The sequence below is a fragment of the Panthera leo genome, chromosome D4 (genome assembly GCF_018350215.1).
Source record: "Panthera leo isolate Ple1 chromosome D4, P.leo_Ple1_pat1.1, whole genome shotgun sequence".
NCBI classification, from domain to species: domain Eukaryota; kingdom Metazoa; phylum Chordata; class Mammalia; order Carnivora; family Felidae; genus Panthera; species Panthera leo.
Window position 1 is genome coordinate 11056356 of NC_056691.1, and position 23185 is coordinate 11079540.

The following is a 23185-nucleotide window of genomic DNA, read 5'->3' on the forward strand; positions in this document are numbered from 1 at the left end:
CATAATTATCCATGTGCAAATGGAGAAGTCCCTTGATGTTTGGATAACCACATCCATGTCTTGAGTTTGTTATTTCTCAAAATTCCACTTAGTCGTCTCCTGCTTCCTCATGTACCACACTGCACAAAGCCTGGCGGCCCTCCCTGGCAGCTGGGGCTGAAAGGCGGAAGGACGCCCTGCCATCATGGCAGCCTGGCTTTGGCCTTTCTTCATGGGTTTTGGTTTTTGTTTAGCCGAGAAGACAGGAAATATGTCTTTGTGTATCTGGCTTTCCATGCACTCTGGAGATGGCCGTGGCGGTGGCTGTGTGGTCCCGCACAGCACTCTCTCTGTGAACCATCAAGGAAGCTTCTGTTTATTGTTCTTTTTGTGCTCGGATTCACTTCGGGAATTGCAGGGCTGTGACACTGCGAGTGGAGAATATTGAGGAATGTCATGCTTACTTTTTCTTTTCTCGCTTTGGGACTCTTTTTAACAAATGACTTATTTAAGGCTAAAAGGAAATCATCCGGGGGGAGGCATAGTTAAGGGAGTTCGTTCACACATGAAAACAATCCCGTACTCATTAGTGTTCCGTGACCGGGGAAAACTCACGTGGCGTCAAAATTCTGCCCCTGCTCTGAGATCCTCGCCTGCGGCTTTCAGCTGCACAGCGCTGCTCTCTAGGACTTTGACTTAATTAGAAACTGTGAACTCGTGGCTAAATCTAATTTAGGAGAATCGTCGTCAGCGACGATGCTACGCCCATGCAGGGGTGCAGCAGTCCTGCCGCGGTCCAGGTGAGGTTTCAGAGCTGATGGGAGGTACTGACAGCAAGTTAGGAGAACGGACACAGCGAGATGGGTTAAGTACCCGCAGCCGGGAAATGTGGCTAATTGCATGCTGCCCCCTGCTCCGCCCGCTCTGTCCTAAGATTTTAGGAGTCCCGGCTCAGTAGGAACAAGCTCAGGCCGTGTCTGTCTGTGTCTCTGTGTGTCTGGAAAAGCATGTGTCTCTCGTTTGTCCGGGTGACAGTGTTCACGTGGCTACCTGGGATCCGTACGTGTGTGCCACCTGTTGCGTGTGTACGTGACCGTGCACTCGGGTCCACTTTGCCCCTCTTTCCAAGCGGGAACAGAAGGACGTGTTCCTCGGTGGCAGGAAAGCCCACCCTGGTCCCCCCCTCCTCCAGCCAAAACCAGATCACGTGGAAACTGGAGAAAGCCCCACGAGGGGGGGGTGAGGAGGGAGCAGCAGAATGCCTTGACGTGGACCCCCCCCCTGGGCTGCGGTCTGGGTTTCACTCGGGAATACAAGTCAGATGCTGCCTCAATGCCGTAAACAAAGCCAACGCTACTTGTGTAAGTAGACTGACTCCTTGCACCGCAACGGTCTGCTACATTGGCCCCGGGGGGATGGGGAGCGTTCCTAGGGCTTCTGTTGGAAAGTGAAATGGTAGTTTAAGGGATAACCTGTTGTCTGGAAGTGAATTTGAAGTGTTGGAGGAGGGGGATGCAATTCGGGGGAGGCAGCAGCGTAATTTGTGTCACGGTTCGTTTCACGAAGGGTTTTTGTCTTTATGGAATCTCATCTCCAGTGAATTTTCACAACCCTGCCCCCTCTCGGCTTTGCAGACAAAAACATGGAGCATCAGAAAAGTGAGGTGATTTTCCCTAGTCGGGGGTAGAGAGGCAGGACTCACATCTCCATCTTTTAACTTTGAAAGTGAGTGCTCTTTGCTTCAACAACAGGGCTTCCGAAGGCTCTATTTCTTTGATCAATTACCAGCTCTTGAAACCACATTTTCCCCAATGACGTTTGTCTTGGGATGACTGGTAGAGGCAGAGCTGACGGAAGACGAGGAAACAGCCACGCAGAGCAGAGGGTGAGGTGAAGAGGAAGGACAGAGATGGCGTGATGCGGCCACCAACCCGGGAATGCAGGGCGGCCACCAGAAGCTGGTAAAGGCCTGGATCAGATTCTCCCCTGAAGCCTTCGGAGGAAGGAGGCCCTGCTGGAGTTCAGACTTCTGGCCTCAGAACTACGAGAGACTCACTCTGTCTGGTTTTTAAGCCACCACGTTTATGGCAATTTGCTACATCAGAGCCTCAGGAAATGAATATAGATTTTGCGTTTGTTTAGAGATTTTTGTTTTAGTTTCTCACGGCTGCTGTAACTAATTGCCATTAACACGGTGGCTTAAAACAACAGAAATTTCGTCTGTCACAGTTCTAGAGGCCAGAAGTCCGAAATCCAGCAGGGCCGTGCTGCCACTGGGGGCTCTAAGGGAGAATCATTCCATGCCTCTTATGGCTTCCGGTGGCTCCCACATTCTTTGGCATTCCTTGGCTTGTGGCCACTTTCCTCTGATCTCTGCCTCTTCCTCTGGATGTTTCTTCTCTCCTGTGTCTCTCCTTCAGTGAGAACAAAGTTCCTTCCCCACCATTATGGAAGTGTTCCAAATGTAATCAACCCGCCACCGGCTGGTTAGCTGATCACCTCGGGAATGATGCCATATTGGGAACTCACTGTTGGTCTCTGCTCCTGGCAGATCGCACGCCCAGTGGTGGCCGTAGCCAGGTTGGCATTGGCGAGAGGAAATCCATGTTGCTGAGCCCATGTATAACCTCCCTTCTTGCCTCTGTGGCCGCTTTGTTCCTGAGCCCGTCGGTCAACGACGTGAGTGGCTGGGGTAAGAAGCTGACCGGTATTCACAGAATAGGTCATCCTACCCACTTGATTTGTAAAGTCACTCTCTGCTCAAGTCACTTTTTAGTGAGCATTCGCAGGGGATGCAAATATCTTCGTGATTTCCCGTGTCTTACCTTAGAAGAACTGTCACTTACTCTCATGTATCTTCTCCAGCCCTTATCATGCCTCAGATGCCCCCCAACTAGATTTATATTCAGCGTACAGCCCTACCCCATTTTTATGGTATCGGTGGTTTAATGAGCAGGGCTACCTGGGTAAAATTTCCAGATAATTCGAACTTAATCTTCTGCTAATCAGTGATAACCAGAATGTTAAAGGGTGAACTTTTATTCAAGTATTTTTTTTCTCACATTAACCTTCTTAAACAGAATATATAGTACCTTTTCAAAAAAGAAATCATTGAGATTCATTTCAGATATAAAGTTGGTCTATAATCTTTTAAAAAAAAATTTTTTTTTAACGTTTATTTATTTTTGAGACAGAGAGAGACAGAGCATGGACGGGGGAGGGTCACAGAGAGAAGGAGACACAGAATCTGAAATAGGCTCCAGGCTCTGAGCTGTCAGCACAGAGCCCGACGCGGGGCTCGAACTCACGGACCGTGAGATCATGACCTGAACCGAAGTCGGATGCTTAATCGACTGAGCCACCCAGGTGCCCCTAAAGTTGGTCTATAATCTTGACTACTTAACAAATGAGTTGTACCTATTTATTTTTGTATTTCTTCCAAGTCCTGGTCACAAGGCATATAGAACTTTACATTGTTGTAATAGCGTAACACTTACTTTGTATTCGGCGTTTTTGATTTAGCATTAAAGCGTTGTCTGTGTTCCTTCTATACCATTTAAGAAAATGTCATTTGTTATAGCAAGTAAGCCTTTTTAACAGTAAACAACTTTTATTGCCTTTAAACACAGTGGAGAGTTATTTCTCACCCCTGTCAGAGGGTTTTGGCTGTTGAGCAAAGACTCTTGGCTTCCATCTTGTGGCTCTGTATCTCCTAGGGCCGCGTGTTCACCTGCACGGAGTCTGTGGAAGAGGAACTAGGCCCACGAGGTACATCTGTTTCTCACCATCCTTAGCCCAGAAGGCACAGGCGTTACTTCTGTTCCGTTCTCTTGTTCATGTATCGTCTGCTGTGAGATTAGTCGTGTGGCCACACTAGATGCAAGGGTGGTCTGGGAAATGTAGCCCCTGGCTGGGGGCTGGAGGGGGGTGCTATTCAGTGACACGTCTGTCCTGTGGAAGCGGATCATAACGTTTTGTGGGCTGTGAACCAAGTCTACCACAGCTGCACAACCTTGGTAATTATCCTTTAAAATGGCTGAGGAATATTCTATATGTTGGTGCATCACGCTTTACTTGATAGGTCCTTCATTATTTATTCTCTCTTATTTATAAAGATCGTTTTTAATTTTTCATTTCTAACGAATACCACTGTAAGAATTATCTACACACACATTCCTCTCCCCGCCCCCCCCCCCCCTTAAAGATTGTTTCTTTACTGGGAGAGACAGAAATTTGTGAACAAAGGTTACAAATGTTTTTCAGAGTCGTGAATCTATAGACTTATTCCTTGAGGGCGGTGACTAAACCGAATTCATTGCTTGTATCTGCAGGATCTTTGACGTCCCCTGTTTCATGGTAACACACAATAAAATGAGCTGAATGACTAAATAAATTTTAACGAGAGCATGTGGACCATAATTTATTATGACTCTGGATAACAGTATGGGTGTGATTATTGTCCCTGTGCCTTTCCCATCTTGATAAATGACACCATCACCCATTAAGTTATTGAAGGTAGAAATCTGGGAGTGGATTCTTTCCCTCACTGGCTCTTGTATTCGTTGTTCATTGCTGTGCAAGAAATTATGATGCAACTGATGGCCTAAAATGATCATGAATCTTTATTTGGCTCACAGCTAGATAGGTTGTTCTCACCTGGGGACTCTCATGAGGTCACAGTCACATACTCCTGGGGTCTTTGTCATATGAAGGTTTGACAGGGACCGGAGGATCCTTTGCAAGATGAACCACTCGCACAGCTGGCTAGTTGCCGCTGGCTGTCAGTTCCTCTCCCTATGGGTGCTTATGCAGGGACCTTGCGTGTCTTCATGACAGAATGACTGGTCCCCTGTAGAGTGAGTCAACAATCCAAGAGAGCAAGACGGAAGCGACAGTGTCATGTATGGCCTCACCTTGGAAGCCACACACTCTCAGTTCTTCAGTGTTCTACTCACCATGCGGTTCTGCCCTGTTGGTGTGGGAGGGTCTGCGCAAAGACCCCACTACCAGAAGGCAAGGGTCATTGGGCGCCATCTTGAAGGCTGGCTACCAGAGTTCCAGTCTTCTGTATTTCATTCCAACTACATGTTCTTTTCATTCTCCCTCTTCCAAAATCTCAAATAGAATCTCTTCATTTCATTTCTCCTGCCTCTTGCCTAGTCCAAGACTATCCATACTCAGCTCTGCTGTGATAGCCTTCCACCTGATCTTTCGGCTCATCATTCTAATGCATTCTTCACATAGCAGCCGTTCGTTTTTCCAGTGAATTAATTCAACATATTAGTTGTGTTCTTACTACATAATAGGTTTGTTCTAGATTGTCAGAATATAGCAGTGAAGAAAACAAAGACCTTAAAGCTTCTATAAAGCAGGGAAATAAATGAATAATAATGGGAAATATTAGGTGGTAATATACATACTACCGAAGATTAAAACAGGCTAAACGAAAGAGAGGGCAATAGGAAAATTAGGAATGTGTGGGTGCTGTATTATACAGGTCTGTCAAGGGTGCTGTCTCTGATTAGTTGACATTGGGACAGAAACCCCAAAAGATAGAAGGAGGCAGGCATGCAAATATCTGGGTAAGAGAGTTCTAAGCAGAGGGAAGAGCAAAGACAAAGGCCCTGATCATGCTCGATGTGTCTGAGGGATGGTAAACCACCCAGTACGGCTAGAGCAGAGCAAGGAGGACAGTGGAGGGCATCAGGTGTTGCAGGGCTTACAGAGGACGTTGACAACTTTGGCTTTACTTTGGGTTGGTGCAAAAGTCATTGAAACGTTTTGCTGACATGATACGACTTGCTTTTTAAAAAGGTCGCTTGGAATGCTCATTCCGTGATCTCTTATTTACTTTTTAAAAAATGTTTATTTATTTGTTTTATCCCAAGCAGGCTCTGCATTCAGGCGTGGCGTCCATCGTGGGGCTCCATCTCGTGACTGTGAGATCATGACCTGAGCAAAATCAAGAGTCAGACGCTTAACCCACTGAGCCACCCAGGCGCCCCTCATCCTGTGACCTTTTAAAATGTAAATGATATCAGGTCACTTCCACTGCTTAAAGCCTTCTACGAATTCCCATTGCGCAGCTATTATGATCGTCATGTTTATTGCTATTATTGAAATTGACACCCCACTATTCTCTATCACAGAACCCTGCTGATTTCCTTCCTAATACATATCTGACTAGCAAATATTATTATTAGGCTGTTTTGTTTATGGTCTGTCTCCTCCGCTTGAAAATATGTACTCTGGGGATGTTGTGGGTCTTTCGATACTAAATCGTCCCAGGACTCTGTTGTTCTTGGAGCTCTTGTGTTTGTTCTTTGCACATTTTTTTTCTGTATCTTCCCTCATTGTCATATTTGGTCGGTGACCTACTTCTAGCAATGCTAGAGTTTGTTCGCAGTTCTATCAAGCTCACAGGTGGTGCCCATGCTGCTGGTCCCTCGAGTAACAAGGGGGTTTGATCATCAGGCTCAACTGAACACTGAAATCACCTGTAGAGCTTTAAAGACTATGAAGCCTTGACCTACTCCTAGATAGGCCAGTATAATTAGTCTGAGATGCCGTCTGAATATTGGTAACTTGAAGGCTTCCTTAGGGATTCTGAATTGTAGTAACATTTGAGAACCACGGGATTAGATGACATTGGTCTCTATTTTAAGACAAAGCATACCGAGTAATACTCTGTAGGGTTATGTGGCTTTCTTTTTTAAAATTCAGCTTAGTAGCTACAGAAAGACTCTGGCCACACCCATGGATGACTTCCAGATCTCTGCCTAGCATGGCCAGATAGTTTCTCCAGTGTCCCAACACACACTGTCAGTGGCAGAAATAAAATTCTTGCCTTCATAAGAGTGGTTGTTCTGAGGGCATTCAAATACATCTGCTGACGACAAGGCTATAGGAAGCCAGGACTCTTCTGTATGAATTTGTGCTGAGGCAGAGAGAAGAAGGGGATGAAGCAGAGAAAACCTCCATTTCTTTTTTCTTGTAATTTCTAGCATGTTCATGTGCAGAGTTTCTAAGCCAGTAACAAACTAAAAACCTCTTGTGTAGAGGAAGCTTCATGAAAGTTCTAAGGTTCTAAGAACCTTCATGCTAACCCTTTGGTCATCAGAACTGGAGGGGCACATGTACCCCAATGTTTATAGCAGCACTTTCAACAATAGCCAAATTATGGAAAGAGCCCAAATGTCCATCAAGTGATGAATGGATAAAGAGATGTGTATATATGTGTGCATATATATATATATAGAATGGAATACTACTTGGCAATGAGAAAGAATGAAATTCTGCCATTTGCAACAATGTGAAGAAACTGGAAGGTATTATGCTAAGTGAAATAATTCAGAGAAAGGCAGATGTCATGTTTTCACTCATATGTGGAACTTGAGAAGCTTAATGGAGGACCATGGGGGAAGAGAAGGGGAAAAAAACAGTTTCAAACAGAGAGGGAAGCAAACCATAAGAGACTCTTGAATGCAGAGAACAAACTAAGCACTGATGGTGAGGGCGGGAGAGGGGAAAATGGATGATGGGCACTGAGGAGGGCATTTGTTGGGATGAGCACTGGGTGTTGTATGTAAACGATGAACCATGGGAATCTACCCCCCCAAACCAAGAGCACATTGTATACACTGTATGTTAGCTGACTTGACAATAAATTGTATATAGATATAAAGTGGATGTTTCAAACTACTAAAAATCAATGGGGCAGGTCCAATTTACAGCTTAATAGTTGGCTGCTACATGTGGGTGCCCCAACTGGTGTTGGAGATACTGGGCAGGAGGCAATGCCAGAGCTCTCCTTTACCCCTTAACCCGAAGCCCACTCTATGCCTTTTGCAAATGATTTACTGTGTGTTAACAGAGCCTGGGGCACTTCCCATTGAAATGTCTTTGATCCCGTGTAACTGGATTGATTTTTTTCCTTGGCTGATCTAGATTGGACGACTGATTATTGGACAGAATGGCATCTTGTCGACACCTGCTGTTTCCTGCATTATCAGAAAGATCAAGGCCGCCGGTGGAATCATTTTAACAGCCAGCCACTGCCCTGGGGGACCAGCTGGAGAGTTTGGAGTGAAGTTCAATGTTGCCAATGGAGGTATGTAGTTTAGAGGATACCTTAATCTTCATGGTTTCTGTCCTCTTAGGTTACTGTAGTCTTACAATGACTCTGATGGTAGACGAGCAAGGTGGAGAGGAAGTGGCTCAGAAAGTTCCAGTGAGGGATCTGTCTTAGGGTTCTCCAGAGGAACAGAACCAGTAGGCTATAAAGAGATTTATTATAAGGAATTGGCTGGGTTTCCGTTTAACATGGCAACGTAGGAATATCTGGTACTCACCTTCTCCCATGGACACACCGAATCTACAGATACATGGAACGATTTCCTCTGAAAAACAAAAACAAAAACCTAAAAACTAGCACAGCAACCCCTTTCCATAGGGCAAGTGAGAGGGAAACCACTTCAAAGTGGGTTGAAGAGGCTGGGACACAAACCCACCACCGGTGAAATGATCCACCCTCTGGAGAGAACAGAAAACCTAGAGAGTCTCCCCAAGAAAGGGAGGGTTCGTACTCTACATTGGGCACCCCACCTTTTAAGACTGGTACCTGAGAGATGCGCCCCTCCAAAACATCTGGCTTTGAAGACCAACTGGCTCGTGCCCTCAACCTGAAGTCTATGACAAACTGAGGGATGGCTCTTAAAGGGCCTACCCACAGCCACACCTGCCCCGGACCCAGTGAGGGAGTTAGCTCACATGATTATGGAGGCTGACAAGTCCAGAGACTGTAGACCCAGGAGAGCGATGGCAGAGTTCTAGTCTGAGTCCCAAGGCCTGAAAAACAGCACAACTGATGGTGGAAGTTCCAGTCCGAGACCAGGTTCAGGTTCAAAGGCAGGAGAGAACCACTGTCTCAGCTTGAAGCCAGACAGGGAGAGTGACTTCTCCCTTACTCAGCCTCTTGTTCTGTCCAGGCTCTCAGTGGGCTGGATGAGGCCACCGGTAGTGGGCACTTTACACAGTCTCCTGGATGCTAATCTCTTCCAGAAACCCCCTTACAGACACACCCGGGATAAGGTTTCACCAAATATCTGGGCACTGTGGGGCTCAGTCAGGTTGACATATAAAACTAACCTCACAACGCTTGAGGTGGCCTAATGAGATCTCGAACCTATTTGGTGTTTTGCACCTCTGCCCTTCTTAGCACAGTCAAATGGTTGAATAATTGATGCTTATCTGATGTGGAAGGGGTCTGGATTAAAAAAAGAATTTTTTTAATGTTTATTTATTTTTGAGAGAGACAGAGTGTGAGTGGGGGAGGGGAAGAGAGAAAGGGAGACAGAATCCGGAGCAGGCTCCAGGCTCTGAGCTGTCAGCACAGAGCCCAACGTGGGGCTCGAACCCAGAAGTCACGAGATCATGACCTGAGCCAAAGTCGGACGCTCAACCGACTGAGCCACCCACGTACCCCTAGAAGGGCTCTGGAGTTTAAAATAGGAACTTGCTCTAAGTCATTTAGACCATTCCTGTTATTTGGCAGATGAACAAATCAAATCCCCAAGAGGCTCTTGTTCAAGTTCACATGGCTGCTCAAAGCCAGACAAATGAGTTTTTAACATAACTCATAGACTTCCTCTTTCCTATAGCGTTGACTTTGTCTCACTGAAATGCTTATGATCATTCCACTTTTTTCTTATATTAACAGAAATTTATAGTTTGGAGGTCTTTGTGGGGTGGTTTATATATATAGGGGTGAATTAGAAGAACAATTTTAATTTTTTTGTAATGTTTATTTATTATTGAGAGACAGAGACACAGAGCATGATCAGGGGAGGGGCAGAGAGAGAGAGGGAGACACAGAATCCGAAGCAGGCTCCACGCTCCGAGCTGTCAGCACAGAGCCCGACGTGGGGCTCAAACCCGCGAACTGTGAGATCAGGACCTGAGCCAAAGTCGGTCGCCTAACCAACTGAGGCACCCAGGTGCCCCGAAACACAATTTTAAACACATATTAAGTTAAGGAGAATAATAAATGGGTAGCTTGTGTCCATTATTTGTTTTTCTATTTTGCGCTTTTTTTTCCCCTAAAAGATTTTAAGGTAAATTAGAGCATGAAGACATTTTACACCTAGATATTTCTGAATACATCTCTTCAAAAGAAAGACCTATTCCTACATAACTACATTATCAGGCCTAACAAAAATAACACTAATTCCCTAACATCCTCTAAAACCTAATCTATATTGAAAATTTTCCAGTTGCCTCCAAAATGTTATTTATAGCTGTTTCATCCCAGAACAGGATTCATCCCAGAACCATGCCTTTCATCTGCTCGTCAAGTCTCTAAATTTTAATATTGAACCCTGAGTCTGCTTTTATAGGTGGGTAGGAGCTGATTTTTAACCAACAGCAGTTACTTTTATGAATCTGAAGGCAATATTTATTATTTCCCCCTCCTTACAGCCATTTGGGACATTATCCAAACAAAGGAATTTCACTCCCATCAAGTGTTAAAAAAAAAAAAAAAAAGACCCGCAAAACACCTTACAAAGTGTCCCGTGATGGGAGAAGCTCTCCTTCATTAAAAATCACACCTAGGACCACATCTAGTCTTGCAACAGGTACTGAGAATTTCAGGAAAAAACAGGCAGTATTCAGGTATTTTATATGCTGTTAACGCAAGAAATCGAATGGGCTCAGAAAATGGCAGTTTGCAGAGAAATATGATATGTAAGTTGACAAACTAAACAATGGATTTCAAGTAAGCATTTGGAATTTATGTTTGGTTTCATATCTTGTAAGAACAGCTCAGTCATCTCGATGACATCCTGTGCGGCATAAAGGGAGAAGATATTATTTAAATACCCATTTTGTAGACTGAATTACAGGAGGAAGTGAGACCTACTCAGCCATAGAGGGAGGGGATTGAGTTTATCATTTAGCCTTTGACTGTATTGAAAGTCCCTCTCTTACGCTTAATTCTTCATGTTTCCATGCCTTGGCATCATTAACGAAGCTCACATTCCTGATGGCATAGAGAGATTCGGTTGGTTCTTCCCACTCAAAGTAGAATGAGTTTTACCATAAGTTCTTTTTCGGGAGAAGCATTCACCTCTTTTCATTGTGTGCCATACGGATACATTTTATGGAATTAGTAGGCACATTCAGGGAAATGGGACGCATCTGGAACTATGTTGTTTTTATTTTATTTTATTTTATTTTATTTTATTTTATTTTATTTTATTTTATTTTACTTTATTTTATTTTATCTTATTTTATCTTACTTTATTTTATCTTATTTTATCTTCTTATTTTATCTTATCTTATTTTGTGTTTATTTATTTATTTTGAGAGACAGAGCATAAGCAGCAGGAAGGGCGGAGAGAGAGAACCCCAAGGAGGCTCCATGCTCAGTGCAGAGCCCAACGCGGGGCTTGAACTCATGATGGGGAGGGAGATCATGACCTGAGCCGAAATCAAGAGTCTGATGCTTAACTAACTGAACCCCCCAGGCGTCCCTGGAACTATGTTGCTTTTAAAATGGATTTAGAGCACAGGACCATTGTGAGCATGTTTTTAAGTATAGGGGAAGATGCTAGAGGGGAAATGGAATTAGTAATAAAAATACTGGATGTTTTTTGAATCTTACCATGTGCCGGGCACCATAGTCCGACCTTTACATGCATTGTCTCCCTTAATCCTCCTAACAGCCCGATGAAGTGACTGAGGAATAAAATGGTTTCAAAAACTTAACGCCATGTCACAGAATCAGTAAGCTGTGGCACTCAATCAGAGCCTAGATTCGGAGAAGAGGGCAGAACATTTGAATAAGAAGGCAAGGAAATGAGGAAGGAAGCAACTCTGAGGGGTGCAGAATGGAAGTCTGGGGAAATAGTTCCTAGATCTGTGCAAAAAGAAAGTAAGAAGAAAGGTTGCCTGCTCAGATCATGGGACAAGGATAAAGAAGGGACTTGGAACATATTTTGTAAAAGGTACTCTGGAAAATTTGTTGAGAATTCATAGGAAGTTGTGCAGTGAAGCAGCCTCATTCTTAGGGGCAAGCAGTCGGTGTTATTTTGTAACTGCCCCCAGCAATGTGTGGGAGTCTGGGAATGGCAGCAGTGGGGGAAGGTGATGGCAATGTCCCAGGGTTGGGGAATGGCAGCGTGGGCTTGGCACGGCCTCGGGGGGGGGGGGCTTGTACTCATTACGGATATCTGAGCTGCCATCGGACTATTAGGGTTCAAAATCCAGCCTCTGTTAATTACCAGCGATGGGACCTTGGTTAAGGGTCTCCCCCCTTCTTCAAATTTCAGTTTCCCCATTTGGAAAATGAGGATAATAAGAATTCTTCCTTCATCTGCTTTTTGTGAGTGCCCAATTCCATATAAAGTGTGAAATGCAGTGTATGTAAGTTTCAGTACAGGTTGGCTCATGTTATTATGCTAACAAAGGTATGGCTCAAATGGTGGACCAGAGGGTCTTGCCTGGGATAAGAGACCACGGAAACTAGAATGGACCACTGGCCTGTGATTAATCAGGTGATGACGAGCATTAGTATAGGAATGAGCAGGTTCAGCAGAGGTACAGAGTAGGGTGGTTGGCAGATAAGGAATTTATGGGCTGAGGACAACCCAATTTGATATTTTTGAAAGGATTTCAAGCGACAACAATACTTCAGGTATGACCCTGCCAGCCATTGGCTAAAAAGAGGAAAAGTCATCGGAGTAGATGACGTCAAGGAACTTGGAAGTTGTCAGCGGCTACAGAGGTTGCTGATGAACTGTGAGGGTAACAATGTGAGTGGCTGATAGGCATCATAGAAAACCAACATTCTAGAAGCTGTTTTCCTTTTGGAAACAGGTGTGCTTTGTCATTGAAATTCGGATTGTTTAAAAGTGAGGGACAGAGCTGGCTATTGTATTAGACAGTGTAGCTCTAAGGATTAGGATAGAAAAGAAATTATTTCTAGATTTCTCGTCAGTTGAAAGTTACAATATAGTTGGGTAATTCATACACAACCCATCTATTGTCTATCGTTTATATTTTAGATCTCAGTGTACTCATTTGATTGAGTGTACTCATTTGATTTCCCAAACTTGTTGCAAAAAAATCTAAAGTGACTTGCATTAAGATGTAAAAATTAAAAAGAAAAGAAAAACAGAAAGAGGACGAATTGTTGATTTTCTATTCATTTAAAGTGTATCACAACCTAATTGTCCTTTTGATCTTGTAAGGAAACGGATCAAATATTTTTTGTTTAAACCTCATTCCATTTATTTAAAAAAGTTTTTTTTTAAATTTTTTAAATGTTAAAAAAAATTTTTTTTAATGTTTTATTTATTTATTTATTTATTTATTTATTTATTTATTTATTTATTTTTGAAGGAGAGAGAGAGAGCATGAGCAGGGGAGGGGCAGAGAGAGAGGGAGACACAGAATCCGAAGCAGGCTCCAGGCTCCGAGCTGTCAGCACAGAGCCCCGATGCGGGGCTCGAACCCACGAACTGTGAGATCATGACCTGAGCCGCAGTCGGACGCTTAACCGACTGAGCCACCCAGGCGCCCCTATTTAAAAAAGTTTTTAACTTTATTTATTTATTTTGAGAGAGGCAGAGTGAGTGGGGGAGGGGCAGAGAAAGAGGGAGACGGAGAATCCCAAGCACAGGCTGTGCTGCCAGTGCAGAGCCCGATTCGGGGCTCAAACCCACAAAACCATGAGATCGTGACCTGAGCCGAAACCAGGAGTCAGAAGCTTAACCGACTGAGCCACCCAGGCACCCGCTTTAACCTCCTTTTAAAAACTTGGAAGTCACTAGAGAGCACGAGTTGGGGGAAATAGTTGACCCTGGTAAGAGCTGCCTCAACAAGGCAGCAGACCTGGGAGTAGAAGCCATACTTTCTTTCTCTAGATGCACTTAGGAGGCTGCAGTTTAAATCTGGGATCCCTCACTTGTGTCAAGTGCATATCCCATTGATGTCTCATATCCTGAATAAAGCAGATTACATAACCGGGTCTCCCTAGCAGGTGTGAAACTATTTTTAGGGAAGATGTATCATTACTCAGAAGCGGATTCAGACAAACAAACGTGGGTTATTAGCCTACGTAGAACAGGTGAGGCTGACCCAATTTCGTCCATCATGGATGAATACAGCGTAAGGAATACAGAGGCTAACTGAACTGTGAACTGTTTGTCCACTGTTTGGAGAACAAACGCACCTTTCTTTTGCTTGGCGGTGAAGGAGATGACATATCTCTGATCGAAACTGCAGACACCTTTTAAAAAATTTCTTTTGGGTGACGCGCTATTTTCACGTGTTAGGTCCTGCCCCAGATGTGGTCTCCGACAAAATCTATCAGATCAGCAAGACAATTGAGGAGTACGCCATATGTCCTGATCTTCGAATCGACCTATCTCGGCTTGGAAGACAAGAATTTGACCTGGAGAACAAATTCAAGCCATTCAGAGGTAATAGGTTATATTTTGAAAAAGAATAGCTCCGTGAATGGGGGTGACTCTATCTTCTGCAGGGGAGGGCACACATTAAAGCGTTTGGATTGTCCATTTGGGGGTTGATGTTTGAGAAATAGATGTACCACGACTGTGGTGCACCGAGAAGTCAGAGCAGCCAAGATCTTCAGAACTGGCAACTTTCGAAAATGACTTTCTAAACCCAAGATCACTTTCAGTAGAGGAAAAATGTCATGGCTGACTCCGTTATAGCGTTCCAAGGATAGTCTGTCAATTGCCAAAACATGTCTTTGCTTTTCTAATCAATTAAGGCGAAGATGCTGGAATGCCTTAAACAGTTGAGGAGAGACTCAACAAGGTAGTGGGGTTCTTAAAATGGCCCATGGAAGGTAGGCATTTCTTTTCCAAGCCAGAACCATGCCATTCAACTTGATTCAATGCACAAGTAATCACCTATCCTATAGCAAGTACTGTGTGAGGAGATTTTACAAAGGAACTCAGTAAGTACTGAATGGAGTTAGGCAAAGAACAGAATGAAATTGCCCCAAATATCCTATACCGTAGAGTGACTAAAACTTCTGGAGTACTCAGATTATAACCTTTAAATTTGTGGGTTAATATTGAACCGTATAATACCATCAATATCATATATACGCATATTATTATTCCCCTCTCTTTTATCTTACTGCTTTTGCCTAGAAGGCATACAGTTAGCGATAAAGCCAACTATTTACTCCTTTAGTGCCCTATAAGCTTGAATACAGTTTGTGTTAAGGTGTTGTCTTTAGTTGACTTAGCTAAAAGCATGAAATGCCTGGCTGACAGGCACATGACATTTGTGGGACAGAGAAAACCTTGAAATGGACTGTTGCGGGATCACACTGTTAAGCTAACACGACTGCCTTTTTAAAAAATTTTTTTTTATTTTTTTATTTTTTTTATTTTTTTAACGTTTATTTATTTTTGAGAGAGAGAGAGACAGAGCATGAACGGGGGAGGGTCAGAGAGAGAGGGAGACACAGAATCTGAAACAGGCTCCAGGCTCTGAGCAGTCAGCACAGAGCCCGACGTGGGGCTCGAACTCATACCGCGAGATCGTGACCTGAGCCGAAGTCGGACGCTTAACCGACTGAGCCACCCAGGCGCCCCAGGACTGCCTTTTTCTTGAAGGATTTTGAGTCCACTGCTTGCTTAGCCAATCGGCAGACATTGACTGAAAGCCACCTGATACTGGAAGCCATGTGCCTCCTTTTGTAAATCTAGCTGGGAGCATGCACACGCACACACACGCGCACGCGATGTCTTGACAACTATCGACAAGAGATGGATTACGTGAAACAAAATGATTTAAACATGCTTGCGTACATACATTTGGGAAAACTGGACGAGGAAGTGACTGGGAAAAACCAGGCATTACCGTCAGGAAGAAGTTGTTATTGATTTATTGATTTTTGGTTCTTTCACGATTTTTATGGTTGTTCCAGAGACCCCCGTGTCTTTGGTGAGCTCAGAGTCAGGCAGTTGCTGCAGCCCCATTGCTAGTTTGCTGAGTTTTCTCCAATGCTCCGGATACCAGGAGGTGGGCAGAAGAATTCCTTGGCTTCCAAGAAGAATTTGGGGATGAGTGTTTGGGATGATCTATGTGCTGTGTTCTTGCTGCTTTAAATGTTGAGCAAGGCTTGAGTTAATTGGAAACACGTTCATTCCTTGGCATTTACCCTTAAAGGGTCAAGAGCGTGAACTACTTGACGCGAACTTTCAGTTTTCACTGGATTCTACTTCCTTGTTTTTTACATTTCTGTTTACCATGTGTTATCTGCTATGAATACCAAGTATATCTGGGCAAGCGGTTCAAGAATTAAAGAACCGGAATGAAACTGCCAAAAATATTCTCGTATCTTATAGAGTGAGTAAGACTTCTCACGTATTTAGGACATAACCTTTTGTTTTATAAATTATTTTTTTTTATTGTGGTAGAATATACATAACGTAAACTTTACCGTCTTAACCATTTTTAGGTCTACATTTCATATAAATCCTTGATTTATTGTACAAATTAATATCCCCCTCACGTCAAAAGATTAGTCGTTACTTAGTCATTATTGTACAGATTAATTAGTAATTACTTAGTCATTATTGTACAAATTAATATCCCCCTCATGTCAAAGGATTACTTAAAAAATTTTTTTTAATGTTTTTATTTATTTTTGAGACAGAGACAGAACATGAGCAGGGAGGGGCAGAGAGAGAGAGAGAGACACAGAATCCGAAGCAGGCTCCAGGCTCCGAGCTGTCAGCACAGAGTCTGACGCGGGACTCGAACTCACGGAGCGTGAGATCATGACCTGAGCCGAAGTTGGACACTTAACCGACTGAGCCACCCGGGCGCCCCAAAGGATTACTTTTTAGTGAACACAAACCATTTTGTGTTCATTAAAAACTAATTACAGTATATACGAAAGGGCACGCATACTACATTGATTTAAGTGCAAGGAAAAATATTTTTAGATTTGTATTTGAAAAGATGATGAGACAGTTTCATATAGAATATTAAAATTCCATCCATTAGGGGTGCCTGGGTGGCTCATTCAGTTGAGCATCTGACTTCGGCTCAGGCCACGATGTCACAGTTTGTGAGTTCGAGCCCCACGTTGGGCTTGCTGCTCTCAGCACAGAGCCCACTTCAGATCTTCTGTTCCTCTCTCTCTCTGTCCCTGCCCTGCACGCACTCTCTATCTCTCTCGAAAATAAATAAAACACTAAAAAATATTTTTAAATTCTATCCATTAAATGTTATGCCTGGATTTACTGAAAATTATTAAAGACGGATTGATAATATCTTACCAGGTTTAATATTTCAGAATTTGAAAAATTTGAAAGGCAACATCCATACATTTCAACATAAGTATGAGTTTAAAAGCAGGGCTTATGGACAAATTTTAGTGCCTAAAGAGTCAAATATTTACTATTCTAGGGAAAGTACTTTCTCAGTATTAATTACATGCTGATGGCCAAGTTTGAAAAATGTAATGTATTTTGGGTTTTGTGTATCTGTCAAATAACTGGAAAAGACTAGTTTTGGATTCCTGGTCATCGGGTGGTAACAGACATTGAGGAACATTCGTGTTTAACAAGGATTTCTAAGTATCTGGCATTCACCCTGAAATTGGGACTGGACTGGGCACACGAGAGACTTCACACAAACTCAAGAATCTATCCTTCATCACCAATTCCAACCCTGGATTTGGTGGTCACAAAGGCATTTAGAAAATAGGGATCACTGAAGTCACTCGTGATTTGTTCCAAGCCTGCTGAGTCATTGTTTGGCTAACCCCCACAGGAGAGGAACAGGGTGTGCCCAGGTGCCTCTTAGCTTTGAGGTGTGTGCATTTTTGGGGGAGGAGGTATTAGAAGGATGGTGGGATAAGAGGGCGTAGTTTTTATCCGAACGACTTTATTTTGTGGTTGATTTTTCATGTGCAAAGAAGTCCGTATAACTTGTACTATTTATACCCAATAATGGCCTGAAAAGTGTGTAGGATCTTGATTGTGCCTTAATTTGTGACTTAGCCTACAAATGGGCGCTTGGCTTCCCACATGATGTGTAGGGTTCTGATGGAACTGTGATCGGAACTTCATGCTTTTAGGGTAGAGATTCTTCTTTTCGTTCCCAGGTATACTTCATGGGTACGGTCATTGACGTTTCCTTTTGCTTTTCTATCCTTAGTGGAGATAGTGGACCCAGTAGATATCTATCTCAACCTCCTTCGGACCATCTTTGACTTTAATGCCATCAAGAGTTTGCTGACAGGGCCCGGCCAACTGAAGATCCGAGTTGATGCGATGCACGGAGGTAAGTTCGTGGTCTTCTCCCAATTGGTGGCCAAGAGATGTTGAAGAGGCCTCTACCCATGTTGGCTTTCTGAGATTATGAGGAAGATTGGGTTCAGGGATATTCACACAATGTGTGTGTGTTCAGATACACTAATTATATCATCATTTTGGTAAGATTGGCATCCGGTGTCTACACTATCATAACTCTTAATCCCCATACTCTCCCAGGATCTATATCTTCTTACTTCATGTTCCTGGAGATCTCTGATGTGCTCCCCTCTGCACTGGTTGCTCTCTGAGTTGTTGTTGTCCTTATCATCATTCTAGTAATTCTCTTTACCCCTTTCTCGTGTTGACTCTCCTTATTTCCACATCCTTTGTCTTCCATTTTTGTGATTTACCTCCTTGTTTTGGAGGAACAGATTCTTCAGGAGCTCGGAGAGAAACCTGATGGGAGCTGAATGTGTTGAGTCATTGCATATCTGAAAATACCTTTTTTTTCTTCTTGTTCTCACGGGATATTTATTTGTCTAGAAAAAGAAATTTAAGATGGATATTACTTTCCTTCAGAAGTTTGAGGGCATTGCTCCATTGCCTTATAGCCAATTGTATTGAATTTGAGAAATCTGATGCTATTCTGATTTTTAATCCAGGTATGAAATCTTTGCTTTTTCTTCTCTGGAGGCTTTTAGGGTCTTTGGCTCATCATTACTGTTCCTACCTTTTGTACTGATGAGTCTTTATGTGGGACAATTTTCTTCTATTGTGCTGGGTACTTGGGAGATCCTCTTAATCTGGAAACTTGTATCCTTTAATTCTGGAACATTTTCTTAAATTACTTCTTGAATGATTTCCTCTATTATTTTCTCTTTCCTTTCCTTCCAGAATGGTTATTGTTTAGGTATTAGACCTAAGGGACTGATTCTTTAGTTTTCCTATTCTCTCCTCTACACCTCCCCCGCCACCCCTATTTTCCTTTTCTTTGTTTTGTGCTTTCTGGGAGATTTCCTCAACTTTTTTTCTAAGCCCTCCCATTAAGTTTTTCAGTTCCACTATCATATTTCTAATTTCCAAAAACTGTTTTTTCATTTCCAAATAATCTCTTTTAAAAAATAGTGGGCTTATTCATGTTTCATGAGTGCCATATTTTTTAAATGTCAGGTTTACTGATTTATACGTGGTAAAACTGACCTTTTAGGCATACAGTTTGATGAAGTTTGACAAAAATATATAGTCATGTGATGACTATGACAATCAAGATATAGAGAATTTCCCCCACTCTAGAAAATTACCTTGTGGTACTTTGTAATCATACCCCTTATCCTAACCCATAGCTCCTGGAAATCACTCATCTGCTTTTGCCCCTATAATTTTGCCTTTTACGGAAAGCCATGTAAACGGAAGCACAAAATATATACCCCTTTATTTTAGGCTTCTTTCACGCACGTAAAGTTTTGGAGACAGGTTCGTGGTGTTGTGTATATCAGGAGTGGTTCCTTGTTACCAATGAGTAGGATTCCATTGTATGGATGAACCACAGTTTGTTTATTTATTCACCAGTTGATATAGTTAGGGTTATTTCTAGGTTTTGGCTTCTACAAAGTTCCTATAAACATTTGTGAACACTTCTTTATGCGTTACTTGATTTCATTTGTCTTAGATCTGAGATTTCTGAGTCATAGGACAAGTGCATATTTCTCTTTATAAGAAACCGCCAAACTGTTACCCAAAGTGGCTGTGCCATTTGCACCACCATCAGTGTATGAGGGCTTCACTTTTTCCATGTCCTCACTTGGTATTCTCAGTCTTTTTAATTTTAGCCATTTTATCATATCTTATTAATCTCTGTTAAAATATTGCTGGTATATATTTAAAAATTTTTCTTCTCCTTATAGTTTCTGTTTCCTCCAGGTTGTTCTTTATGCTTTTTGTTTTGGTCTCATGTTAATTGCATTTTCCAAAAGTTTGGTGATCCTTGGCTGTCTGGCATGTTTAAGAATGAGGCACTAAAAATTTTATTGGGAGATCGGAGCTCATGTGTGGAGCTCGTCCTCCATGGGCTTTACTCTCAGGTCATTTGTGTGGGCTGTTTAGTTCTTTCTTATTGGGCCAATCATATTCCCCAGAAAAAGATCTTTCAGGTTCTTGCCCTAGCATTCATTATCTGGCCTAGAGGGAATACAGCTTCTCTTTCTAAATAGTTTGAATAATATAGCTGGTTTTGAGCCTCACTGCCTAGGTTGTACTATATGTCCATCTCTGAATCAATCACTGTGGATGGAGGGCATTGATTGGGCACATCTAGGTCACCTTCTCAGCCTTGGGGGAAATGGAATTTAGCCATGTCTGTATTATAAGAACTGAGATGGGAAAAGGATTGGTTCTCCAAAGGAAACCTAAAATGCAAAGTCAAAAGATGTTCACTATTTGACGTTTGCATCTTATCAGTGGAAAATAAATGGAAAGCAATGCTTTACATATATTTCAGCCAACAGGATTGCAGGCTGGTCCCCAGATGTGCTGTATGTGTGTGCTCTGGCTCTATTCCCTTGTTTATAATATTACTTCCATTTGGATGACATCCCCAGTCCCCATCTCTATATTCTTTCTTCAAGTCTTCTTGGAAATGCTACCTCCTTCTTGAAACCTTACCTGTGGTTGTTTCTTCTCCTAAGCCGTTAGATCTAATTATTTCATAAATATACATTGAATAGCATCAGTCTTACTATTGCATTCACTCACCTGTCGATTTCACTCATCCCACCCCTGCTTTAAGAGCCCAGTAATGTAGGGACTGTGTGCTTTGCATCCCTTGAATATGTTGCCTTCCATTCTTTTTTTTTTTCTATTATAATTTTTTTTAAAGTTTCTTTATTTCTGAGAGAGAGAGAGAGAGAGAATGAGCGGGGGAGGAGCAGAGAGAGGGAGACACAGACTCCAAAGCAGGCTCCAGGCTCTGAGCTGTCAGCCCAGAGCCTGATGTGGGGCTCGAACTTGTGAACTGCGAGATCATGACCTGAGCCGAAGTCAGACGCTCAACCGACTGAGCCACCCAGGTGCCCCACTTTTTTTTTAAGTTTTTTTCATTTTTATTTTTGACAGAGGTACAGTGTGAGCATGAGTGGGGGAAGGGCAGAGAGAGAGGGAGACACAGAATCCAAACAGGCTCCAGGCTCCGAGCTGTCAGCACAGAGCCCGACGCGGGGCTCAAACTCATGAACCGTGAGATCATGAGATGGACTGAAGTCGGATGCTTAACTGACTGAGCCACCCAGGCTTCCCAATGATGCCTTCCTTTCTTAACATTGGGATTCCATGGTAGGCACTCCATAAATGTGTGTTGAACTGGAAAACACCATCCCTTAGCACTTTTTTTGTAAAATATGCTTCATTTTATATGCTACAGTGGTTTACAGTGTCTAATTATATACTTGACAGAGTCAAAGTGATTGCAGAGACAAAGAACATCGTTGGAGCCTTTTAGTGCTTTTGTATATATTTAGCTCAAGTTTTCAGTACATAAAAAGCTGCACACAATGGATCATTATTAAGCAGTTGATTTCTTTCTGGCAACATATTAGAAAAGTTTTGGAGAAAAATATTATGTAACTGCCCAGCATAGTCATTGGCACATATTAGGTGCTCAATGAATGTCAGCTGAAGTATTACTCTGTGTTGTGTCTTGAAAAAGCTTGGCGAATTTATTTATTCTGTGCTCTTAAATTGCCCTTCTTGTTTTACCCAGGATAGAAGACATTTGGGGGTTTCTTTAAAGATTTCATATTGCTGCATGTATCTCTTTTCAGTTATGGGACCCTATGTGAGAAAAGTCCTGTGTGATGAGCTGGGAGCCCCAGCCAATTCTGCAATAAACTGTGTCCCCCTGGAAGATTTCGGGGGGCAGCATCCTGACCCAAACCTGACATACGCAACAACCCTTCTGGAAGCTATGAAAGGAGGAGAATATGGATTTGGAGCGGCATTTGATGCTGATGGGGTAAGTAGGAAAGTTCTCTGCCTGCTGACCCTTTTACCATGTAATAAGCCCGCCCCTGGAAGCCAGAGAATTCCTGGGGCCTGTTGACATATGGCGCATTTGAACCTTAACTGGGCTCTGCATCTATTCTTCTGTTTAACGCTCTTCCATATTGCAATTAAATAGCTTTTGCTTTTCTTAGTTCTAGGTTAGCCTTATGCTGTGAAAAAAGGTTATGTCTTAAAAAAAAAATTCATGCAATAAATGTTTCTGTATGGTTGGTCTTGTGGAAAGCGCCGCATGAAGGCAACAGCTCTTTCAGCAATAACTCTCGTTCTCCATTGTGTTTTGGGGAAAGTGTACACGGGGGCTACGGAAGCTCAAGGTCGTCATCCACAGTTCACCAGGTTGAACACATTCCTAGCTGGCCAAGATCACGGGCCCTCCAGGACTCAGGAATTTAAAAGGTTTCTCATGCCCCCTGTAGCCTCATTCAAGTTGTTTGAGGTTGTTTAAATATAGGATGGCAGTAAAGAAGCTTGTGCTGCTGGTGGGAACGGGCTGCTAGCAGCAGATGGCTCTGTCTCATCGTTTTCACACATTCTTTCCGACAGGACCGTTATATGATCCTCGGCCAGAATGGCTTCTTTGTGAGCCCTTCTGACTCCCTGGCCATCATTGCTGCCAACCTCTCTTGCATTCCATATTTCCGGCAGATGGGGGTGCGAGGGTTTGGGAGGAGTATGCCCACCAGCACGGCCCTGGACAGGTAAGCAAGGATGTCACCGTGGAAAACGTTACGGTACGCTTCTGACGTCACTGTCCCCTTTGTGGGTAACTGTCCCTCATTCTCCCCTACTCCGGCGGGAACTGATGGAAGTGTGGGAACTTAGAGACGCGTGTAGTGTGC

The 23185-nt window shown here is 43.1% G+C and overlaps 1 protein-coding gene across 1 annotated transcript in view; it reads left to right on the forward strand.

The window, feature by feature from the left end:
• PGM5 (phosphoglucomutase 5) overlaps positions 1-23185 on the forward strand; it is a 183767-nt gene that overhangs the window by 12851 nt on the left and 147731 nt on the right. The window contains exons 2-6 of the mRNA XM_042912875.1: positions 7927-8089; positions 14316-14462; positions 18193-18318; positions 22106-22296; positions 22890-23044. Coding sequence (XP_042768809.1) covers positions 7927-8089; positions 14316-14462; positions 18193-18318; positions 22106-22296; positions 22890-23044 — 782 coding nt within the window. The remainder of the gene's footprint in view (positions 1-7926; positions 8090-14315; positions 14463-18192; positions 18319-22105; positions 22297-22889; positions 23045-23185) is intronic.